This window comes from Mus caroli, chromosome 2 (genome assembly GCF_900094665.2).
Source record: "Mus caroli chromosome 2, CAROLI_EIJ_v1.1, whole genome shotgun sequence".
In the NCBI taxonomy this organism is placed as follows: domain Eukaryota; kingdom Metazoa; phylum Chordata; class Mammalia; order Rodentia; family Muridae; genus Mus; species Mus caroli.
Window position 1 is genome coordinate 112,301,931 of NC_034571.1, and position 10,087 is coordinate 112,312,017.

The 10,087-nt window shown below is 44.2% G+C and overlaps 2 protein-coding genes across 2 annotated transcripts in view; one reads left to right on the forward strand and one right to left on the reverse strand.

Moving 5' to 3' along the window:
- Window positions 1–8,605, reverse strand: part of Ino80 (INO80 complex ATPase subunit) — a 103,636-nt gene extending 95,031 nt beyond the window's left edge. Inside the window, exon 1 of the mRNA XM_021179126.2 lies at window positions 8,317–8,605. The gene's annotated coding sequence lies outside the window, so the exon portion shown is untranslated. The remainder of the gene's footprint in view (window positions 1–8,316) is intronic.
- Window positions 8,492–9,624, forward strand: LOC115029575. Its single transcript, XM_029470656.1, has one exon. The coding sequence runs from the start codon at window positions 8,503–8,505 to the stop codon at window positions 8,815–8,817; it is 315 nt and encodes a 104-aa protein (XP_029326516.1). The 5' UTR covers window positions 8,492–8,502; the 3' UTR covers window positions 8,818–9,624.
- Window positions 9,625–10,087: the final 463 nt, after the last annotated feature.

A 10,087-nucleotide genomic window follows, 5' to 3' on the forward strand; every position in this document is an offset into this window, starting at 1 on the left:
AAAAAAAAAAACAAAAAACATGGTTTCAGTAGATATCCTTGCCTGGCCTTGAACTCATTTTCTTTTTTCCTTTTTTTAACATTTATTCATTTATTTTATGTATATGAGTACACTGTAGCTGTCTTCAGACACATCTAAAGAGGGCATTGGATCCCATTACAGATGGTTGTGAGCCACCATGTGGTTGCTGGGAACGGAACTCAGGACCTCTGGAAGAGCAGCCAGAGCTCTTAACCTCTGAGATACCTCTCCAGCCCCTTGAACTCATTTTCTAATCCAAGCTGGCCTCCAACTCCAAGCAATCTTCCAGCCTCAGTTTCCCAGGAGCTGGAAATCACAGGCACTCACTGCCACAACCAGTTATTAAACCCAGGTCTTTTATTTTGGGCAAGCTGGCACTGAACTCAGTGACCGTGAACTTTTGGTCCACCTGCTGCCATCTCCTGAATGCTGGGATTAGAGGTGTGTGTCATCACACCCGTTTTATGTGTTAATATGGGTCAAATCCAAGACTTTGTATATGGTAGATAAACGCTCTACCAACTGAGGTGTATCACCAGACCCTAAATACTATACTACCACGTTCTAAACTATTACTGGCTCTCAGTAGATAACCTTGAATTCCTGGTTCTCCTGCCTCCTGTCAGAGCTGGGATTATAGCTGTGTGCCACCACAGCCAGGTTACAGAAATGTATTTTATAACGAAACCTAAAGTTTTCAGTAAGATTTTTATTGCTTTTTCATTTGTTTTGAGGGTGGTGGTTGTTTTTTGAGTCAGAGTGTATTGTCTGGCTAACCTGGAACTTGCTAGATAAACCGGCTTCAAAGTTGCAGTGATCCTCCTGCTTCTACCTCCAACTTAGGTGTACACCACAATACCCCGCAAAACCATACAACTGCACTCTTGGGAAGCTGGATACCAGCATCCAGCATTCCAGGCAGATATGCTAATCAACACATTAAGGAGGAGCCATTCAATGTGATGCTTTAGGTAACACCCATCAGGTTAAGAATTCAGCTGTATAAATTCAAGATTCATCTGTTCATCGTGATACTTTTTTTTTTTAGAGGAAAAAAAAAAACCATGAAGAGCTTTGATGCTACATAAAGACTGCCTCCTGTATACAGTCAGCACAGAAGAAAATAATAGAAAATAAATTGAGAAGTCTGATATGAAGAACATTGAATGTGATCCATATTTTTAATAGATTAGAAGAAAAAGTGAACTGTATGGCATGCTTTTATATACATCATAACTAACAAGGACTAGGAGTCTGTGGATGGGTTTTAGAGCATGGTTCTTACATTTATGTGTTTATGTTCCCTGACACCCTTTGCAATCTAATAAAACCTGCTGTGTTAACCACTTCTCAGAATAACATGTCAGTTCTAAGTGCTGGGTATCAAACTTAGTTCCCTGTGCACACTAGGCAAGCACTATACAACTGAACATAGAACATAGGACATAAATTTTTTTTGTTTTGATTTTTCAAGACAGGGATTTCTTGGTGTATCCCTGGTTGTCTCAGAATTCACTACATAGATCAGGTTGGCCTCAAACTCAGATATCTGCCTGCCTCTGTCTTTCAGGTATTGGTACCAAAGGCATACATCACCACATTTGGCAGAGAATATGACTTTTTTTAAATATTTATTTATTTATCATAAACTGTAGCTGTCTTCAGACATTCCAGAAGACAACATCAGATTTCGTTACAGATGGTCATGAGCCACCATGTAGTTTCTGGGATTTGAACTCAGGACCTTTGGAAGAGCAGTCAGCGCTCTTAACCACTGAGCCATCTCACCAGCCCAGAATATGACTTGTAAATTTATAAAATATAACATACTTAAAAATTGATTTAAAAAATTAGCATTTTATGCCAGGCAGTGGTGGCACATGCCTTTAATCCCAGTACTTGGGAGGCAGAGGCAGGCGGATTTCTGAGTTCGAGGCCAGCCTGGTCTACAGAGTTGAGTGCCAGGACAGCCAGGGCTATTCAGAGAAACCGTATCTCAGGGGAAAAAAAAAACAAAAAAACAAGGGCTGGTGAGATGGCTCAGCTGATAAGAGCACTGACTGCTCTTCCAAAGGTCATGAGTTCAAATCCCAGCAGCCACATGGTGGCTCACGACCACCTGTAATGAGATCTGATGCCCTATTCTGGTGTGTTTGAAGACAGCTACAGTGTACTTATGTATAATAATAAATAATTTTTTTTAATTAGCATTTTATTACTGAGTTTAATAACAAGTACAGGTAATATAGCCAGTAACCCCTACATTGTGCAGCCTACATTAAGAATTGAAGAAAATGCTTACTCACATGTTATTAAAATGTAAATTGTTTCCACCCAAATTCAGAACCTTAATAACACTTGCCCTAGAGCTGAAACTGTAACTTAATGATTAGAACACTTGCCTCCCATATATGGCACCGGAGGTTGAATCCCTAGTACTGTCAGATCAGGTGGAATGAGGGGAGAGTTAGACAAGGAAGAAGGGAGGGAGGGAGGGAGGGAGGGAGAGATGAAAGAAGCTAAAATATCATTAGAGACGCACCAGTGGCTTCCATAACAAAATTAGGATTATTGACTATTAGGTCATGTTCACCTAAATTCTTATAGAAAAAGAGCCAGTGACAATTTAGGGGAAAACCTGGAAGTATAGTTATGATGACACTGGTTTTGGGTTTGGCAATATAGTTCAATTGGTAGACCTCTCACATTCTAAGTATCAGGCCCTGGGTTTTAACCCCATCACCATATAGACTGGGTATGGTGGCACATGTCTATAACTGTAGCTCTTTGGAGATGGTGGCATAAACCAAGAATTCAGTTAGCCTTTACTGACAGCCTGGGTTACAAGAGAACTTATCTCAAACAAACAAAAATGTTCTTTAAAATATTTCTGGGAGCCGGGCGTGGTGGCGCACGCCTTTAATCCCAGCACTCCGGAGGCAGAGGCAGGCGGATTTCTGAGTTCGAGGCCAGCCTGGTCTACAGAGTGAGCTCCAGGACAGCCAGAGCTATAAAGAGAAACCCTGTCTCGAAAAACNAAAAAAAATAAATAAATAAAAAATAAAAAAAATAAAATATTTCTGGGAAATTCATAAAGAACACTGCCACTTACTGGCCATCTGATTTTACTGAATATTATTTTGTCACCTGTAAAATAGGGATAAATACCAACCAAATTTATTAAAAATTCTAAAGATAACATATTTACCTTGCTAACTAGCTTGTTTATTATTTACTTATTAAACAAATTTATACATAAAATCTATATAATGTTTAAATATATTACTAAATATATTTACTCATTTATGTAATTTTTTTTTCAAGACAAGGTATCTCTTCAAAGCCCTGGCTATCTGGAACTCACTCTATAAACCAGGCTGGCCTCACTCACAGATCTGAGTGGTGGTGGTATTATGGGCATACACATGACTGCCCAGTTCATTTACTTAACTTACCTAGAGGCATGGCCTGAAGTAATCCAAACTTTGGGTCCTTACGTGAAATTGTACCATGCCCAGTACCATCTCACCATGCTGATCAATCTCAAACTCAGGGCTCATGGGATCAAACTCAGGGCTTTGTGCATAACAGCAAGCACTCTTTCAAAGTACATCCCCGCACTCTACATCCCAGCACTAACTGGCTTATAATAGGTTTGTAATACCGATGATGCTTCATCTCTTCTCATCTTCTGGATGATAGCACCTATCAAAATTCTGAGGTTTAATAGTCAACTTTAAAAACTGTCCTTACTCTTTAATCCCAGCACTCGGGAGGCAGAGGCAGGCAGATCTCTAAGTTCGAGGCCAGCCTGGTCTACAGAGTGAGTTCCAGGACAGCCAGGGCTACACAGAGAAACCCTGTCTCGTAAAACAAACAAACAAACAAACAAACAAACAAAAATCAAAATAAACAAATCGATAAATATTGTCTTCAGGATACCAAGTGGCTCAGAGGGTAAAAGCACTTACAGAACTCACTACATAACCCAGGCTGACTTGGAGCTTAGAACTTGTGATTCTGAGGCTAGAGAGATGGCTCAGCAGTTAGACGCTACTCCTCCAGAGGATATGAGTTCAACTCCTAGCACCCACAAGGCAGCGCACAATTGTCTGTAACTCCAGCTGCAGCAATCTGAAACCCTTATACAGATATACATGCAGGCAAAACACCAATGCACATAAAATAAGTTATTAAAAAAAAAAGTCACAGTCCAGCAATCCCAGAACTTGGGAGGCAGAGTCTGAGGCCAGCCTAATCTACAGAACAAGTTCTAAAACAGCCAAGGCTACACAGAGAAAACTTGTCTTGAGAAACCAAAAGCAAGTTTTTTAAATGCTGGGCAGTGGTGGCACTTGTCTTTAATCCCAGTAGGCATATCTCTGGGTTTGAAGCCAACCTGGTCAACAGAGGGGGGTTCCTGAATAGCCAATAGCCAGGGCTAGGCAGAGAAACCCTGTCTCAAAAAAAAAAAAAAAAAAAAAAAAAAAAAAAAAAAAAAAACAAAAAAAAACAAAACAAAACAAAACTTTTCATTCTCTTAGCTTTGGGCTCCTGTCTGTTCAACTTTTCATTCTCTTAGCTTTGGGCTCCTGTCTATTCAAGTTATGAGCAGGCACTGCCAGTGGTTTGGGTTGTGGTTGGTGTTGTTATTATTATTTTGGCAGAGGGTGGTGCTAGGGATCAAATCCAAGGCCCTGAACATGTCTTCTATCACTGAGGTACACACCAGTCCAGTCAGAGAATTTTTTTCTACTCACATTCCCTATCAAAAAAAAAAAAAAAAAAAAAAGACTATGTCCAAAACTGGTTTGAGAACTGGCAGCATGGTTACAGGGGCAAAGACACTTGCCTCCAAACCCTCAGGAATCCACATGGTAGGAAAAAAAAGAAGACTCCCACAAGTTGTGCAAATTTTCCTTTGACTTCCACACTTGTGATATGTCATGTACATATAAATACACATACTAAATAAAAGTGTGTGTGTGTGTGTGCGTGTTTATATTTTTATTTAACTTGGTTTGAATTCTTTTCTTCAAGTTGTAGAGCAATAGTCCTCATTCTGTGGGTCTGACCCCTCTGGGACAAAAGACCCCTCACAAGGGACGCCTAAAGCAATCAGAAAACACAGATATTTAAATTACAACTCATAACAGTAGCAAAACTACAGTTATGAAGTAGCAGTGAAAATAACTTTATGGGGCTGGAGACATGGCTCAGTGATTAAGAGCACCAATTGCTCTTCCAGAGGTCCTGAGTTCAATTCCCAGCAACCATATGGTGGCTCACAACCATCTGTAATGGGATCTGATCCTCTCCTGGGGTTTCTGAAGACAGCTACAGTGTACTCATACATTAAAAAAAAAAAAAAGATAAAACATATAAAAAGAAAATAACTTTGAATTGGGTCACTTCAACATAAAGACCCATATTAACTAACAGGTTGAAGCCCTAACAAGTTTGAGAACCACTGATACAGAGGAAAGAACACAGTAAACTATAACAATGAAATTTAATTCCTTAAAAACAAAATTCATTTTAGAATACAGATACCAGGCAAGATGGCTCAAAGCTGGGACTGCAGAAAATCTGAGGATGCCATGGTTCATACAGTTAAGTTCCAAGTCACCTTGGACTACAACATTTTGTGACCCTGTTTTACCCCTCCCCTACTCAAGAAGATAAGCAGATTTTACCAGGCACACACATCATTTACTGACAAAGATACACTCTTGAGAAATGTGACCTTGAGCTCTGAGCTATTTCTGTTGTCATGTAAACATACAATGGGCTTATACAAATGCTCGAGGTATGAACTACTATATTCCTGGGCTATGTGGCAAAGACATGGTCCTATATGTAATTCCAAAATGTCACTCATGAGTAGTGATTATTCAGTACCCTGGAGGTTGGTTCCAGTGCTGCCCTCTCAAACGATGCACTGTTTGACATAATCCACACTCCTCCACATAGGTTAAGTCACCATTAGGTTATGTTTAAATGTGACACTAGATAAGCATGGTGAGAGTAGTTGTTTAGGGAATAGTAAAATGGGGGTGAGGTGGGGGATTCTGTTCAGAAGTTATAACTACCACAGACCTAAGGACACAGCACAAAAGAAACAGATGCAAAGTGAATAGTGCTCAGACAAGTGCGAGGGAGAATGGGATTTGTGAGCAGCTGAGGCAGCCCTCAACATAGTTTGCCTATACGACTTCATTAGCCTGTTCATCAGAGTGCTGGGTCCAAAGCAAATTCAAGTTCTGCTTTTTGAAAAGTTTTGAAGGTTTTAGCCCCAAAGTTGGATACGTACAAAGATGCAAAAGTCAATGCAAAGAACCACCAATTTAACAATCTCAAATGGTTATTTTACAGAATGATGGTGCTTGTTAATTTCTAGCATAAAAGAAAACCAGATAGCCCAAACCTTTATTATCCCATACTTTAATAGGAGGCAGAGACAAGAGAATTGTGAATTCAAAACTACCCTGGCTCATAAAAAACCAGAATGGTGAGCTGAGACATTTCAGCATTAAAGAGTGCTTACTGCTCTCTCAAAAGACCAAGGTTAGGTCCCTAGCATCCACATAGTGGCTCACAGCCACCTGTAACTCCAGTTCCCAGGGACCTGATGCTTTCTTCTAACTGGCCCCATGGGCTCCAGCATACATAGAAGTACATCAGATACTCAGGCTCACATACATATACATAAAACAATTTTTTTAAAAAAACTAACAGCAATAAAAGAAAAGCAACAAAGTTTACATATCATACATAAATCTCAAACATGTTACATGAAAGCAGCTGGTAAAATGTGGGTGCATATTTGAGCATGCCTTTAGGTAAGTCAGAAATGTCAAGCATAGCACATCTGCTGGCCAGGGTTGCACACCTTTAACCCCAGCACTCAGGAAGCTTAGGCAGACTGATCTCTGTAAGCTGCAGGGCAACCCACTCTACATAGTCATTTGCAGGACAGCTAGAGCTACACTATGAGACCCTGTCTCATTAAAAAAAAAAAAAATCTAAGACAGAAAATAGATTGTTACCAAATGTTGTGGAAAGAGGAAAAAGTGACGTTTAAGAAACTTCTAGACCTTCTTTTAAAGTCAATGTTAAATGGTGGTGATAGTTGTACAGCTCTGCAAATACTGAAATTTTCTGAACTGTGCCTGATTCACTTGAGCTGCAATCATATCTGATAAAGATGTTACTCCTTCGGGAGAATAAAAAGCCAGAGATGGGAGTGCAGTTATAATCTTAGCACCATGGACGCTAAGGCAGGAGGATATCAAGTTCCCGGCCATCCAGGCCAAAAACAAAAAACAAACAGGAAAAAGAAGAAGGGGAGGGAAAAAAAAAAAAAAAAAAAGACAAGACCGGAAGAAAGGAAGCATCAATAACCCACAGTGAAAATTAGGGATGTAAGTCATGGATCACTAACTGGGGAAACTAAGCTGATCACCAGCGATGTTTTAAGGAGTTCAACCTCCAAATTCCTTCCCGAGTCCTAAGAAGTACAAGAATGTAAATCAAAGAGTCCTGAGCACAGTTGGTTCTGAACTAAAATAGTTAAACGCCTTCTTTGCAATATCCAACTTCTAAACTGTAGGGGGCTTCCATCCTCCGTGATTACGGAAGTAGTACTTTTCATCAGCAAGCTCAAGAAGGAATTGTCAAAGTAAGATGACACTTGCTGAGACGCACTGCAAACGCCTGGAAAACCCAGAAGTGGTGTCACACAGACACATTTCTAAGTCTGTGCACGTGTTAGCCTGTCCCCGTCTAACACCAACTAGGAACTTGCATCATTCGCCCGTATCCGTAGCTCGCTCCCCATTAAACTGATACTGTTTCCAGTCCATAGATCTCGTTCGTTTGAATTGACAGGTAGAACCCTCGCCCGGTTCCTGGTCCAGCCGGACAAGCCTCCGCCCTGCCCCTCCCCACTCCCAAACCCACACACGTGTTAGAGCGACACCGCCCCACCGGGTCCCACGTGCACCTGGCCTAACACTCCCCACGTGTGGGTGCTCCACGGGCTTCCTCGGGTGGCCGAGGTCACCCATAACCCCGGAGAGCCAGAGGTACACGACAGGAAAGCCGAGGCCCAGGTCTCTGAGGTCCCAACCCTATGGGGAGTGTCCACACCCATCCTCTCTAACCCCAACAAACCCCAGGGCCGGGGGCGACGGCCCCTTTAAGAAGCGGCCCAGTCGTCGCCCTCAGAGAGGGGCGCACAGGGGCCTACACGACACCCCCTCCGTCCACCCGCCCACGTCTCCTCAACCTCACCTCGGGCCGAGGGGCCCCGCCGCCGCGGCGGCGGCGGAGGGGGGGCGGGGGGCGGGCGGGGTCCGGAGGGGGGGGTCGCCCCGCCGACTGTGGAGCCGCGCTTCGCTCTCCGAGGCCGAGGGACGGTGACTGCGTTGGACGGGAACGCTCCTAGCTCGCTCCCTCGGCGGCTCCTGGGACCCCAAGATGGCGGCGGCGCTGAGGCGGCTGCGGGCGCTGGGCCGGCGGCGGCGGCGGCCACTTTCACTCACTGAGAGGAGCAGAGCAGGGACACGGGGAGCCATGGCGGGGGGGAGGAGAGGCGCCATAGCCAGGCCAGAACAATCGAGCAGGTACTCGGCCGGCTTAGCCCTGCCCCGCCCACGCCCACTGCTAGTCGCTAGCCCGTGTCCGCCGACCGTGCCGCTACGGGCGGCCCCGTGCAGCTTGTACCCCGCTGCCGCCGCCCGACGCCCCGCGCGGGCCGGGGTTCTGGGGGAGACCCTCATCTATACTATCTGAGTGCAGATTGGTCGGGGCTGGGACTGGCGAAGATTGCCGAAAGGCGACGGGGAGGAGGAGGAGGATGTCATCGCTAGAGTGAGCAAGCAGATCTCGCGGGAGGAGATGTCGCGAGAGCTCAGCGGCCCTGCAACCGCCACAGAAAGGTTACTTTTTCCGGAAATAACGTCAATGGAAACCGCCCAAAAGCGAAGGACTCATTTTGGTCCTGCCGGTGGGAGGTACTGCTTGGCGTTGTCGCTGGAAGTTTTCTCCAGGTAGTGCTGGCCTACCCGGAGGCCAGCTCGGGCGGGGATGGATCCTTTTAAGAGCCAACTTGGAGACGTCTCCTGGTCGTCTTCCTGACGACACTGTCCCCCTTCGGCCCGAGACCGTTGGCACGGAGGCGCTTTCACCTTCCATGCACTTTCCTTTTCCCCAGTGGGGTGAGTCGCCCTGCCCACACTCGAGCAACCGCAGGGCTGGGGCGGGCGGGGCGGGGCGGGTTGTTTCGTGGTTATTTTATCTGGGTTTGGTTATAGCCCAGGATAGCGTCTAGCTCGGGGGATGTCTCCTGCCTCAGCCTCCCGAGGACTGAGGTTACAGTGTGCGCTATCATGCAGTCTTCTGCACTTAATCCACTCGTTTCCAAGACATATATGGAATTGTTGGACTTCACCCTTTAGTTTTTTGCAAGAATCGCTTGTTGGTTTAATATTATCTGTTTTGCCTGTACTGTGCCTTGTGCAACTCCAGTTGGGTCCAAGTTGCATCCTTTAGAACTGAACTGCTTAAAATTAAAGTCTAGAAAATGATTATTAAAAAAAATGTCTTTTTGTTTTTCGAGATAGGGTTTCTCTGTGTAGCCCTGGCTGTCCTGGAACGCACTTTGTAGACCAGGCTGGCCTCGAACTCAGAAATCCGCCTGCTGGGATTAAAGGTGTGCGCCACCACACCCAGCTCTTTTCTTTCTTTCTTTCTTTCTTTTTTTTTTAATGTCTCTTGGCCTCGATATGCCTTAAGTTCAGGAGAAAAAGTGTCCGTAAACAAGACCTTAAATGTTAACAAATTTTAACAGTAACACTTACTTTATAAGAGGGTCTGGCTAGACAGCTCAGCAGACACAGTCACTTGTCACCAATTCTGTTAACCAGACCAGAACCCACATGGTACAAGTAGAGAGCTGACTCCTGCTTACTGTCCTCTGACCACCACATACATGCAGTGGCGTGTGTGTGATGTATACACACAGGCGATCTTTTTAAATTATAAAAATAATTCTGCAAGAATC

Excerpts from the sequence above, each read along its gene's own strand:
- LOC115029575 (XM_029470656.1), top strand. The coding sequence starts at position 8,503 with ATGGCGGCGGCGCTGAGGCGGCTGCGGGCGCTGGGCCGGCGGCGGCGG.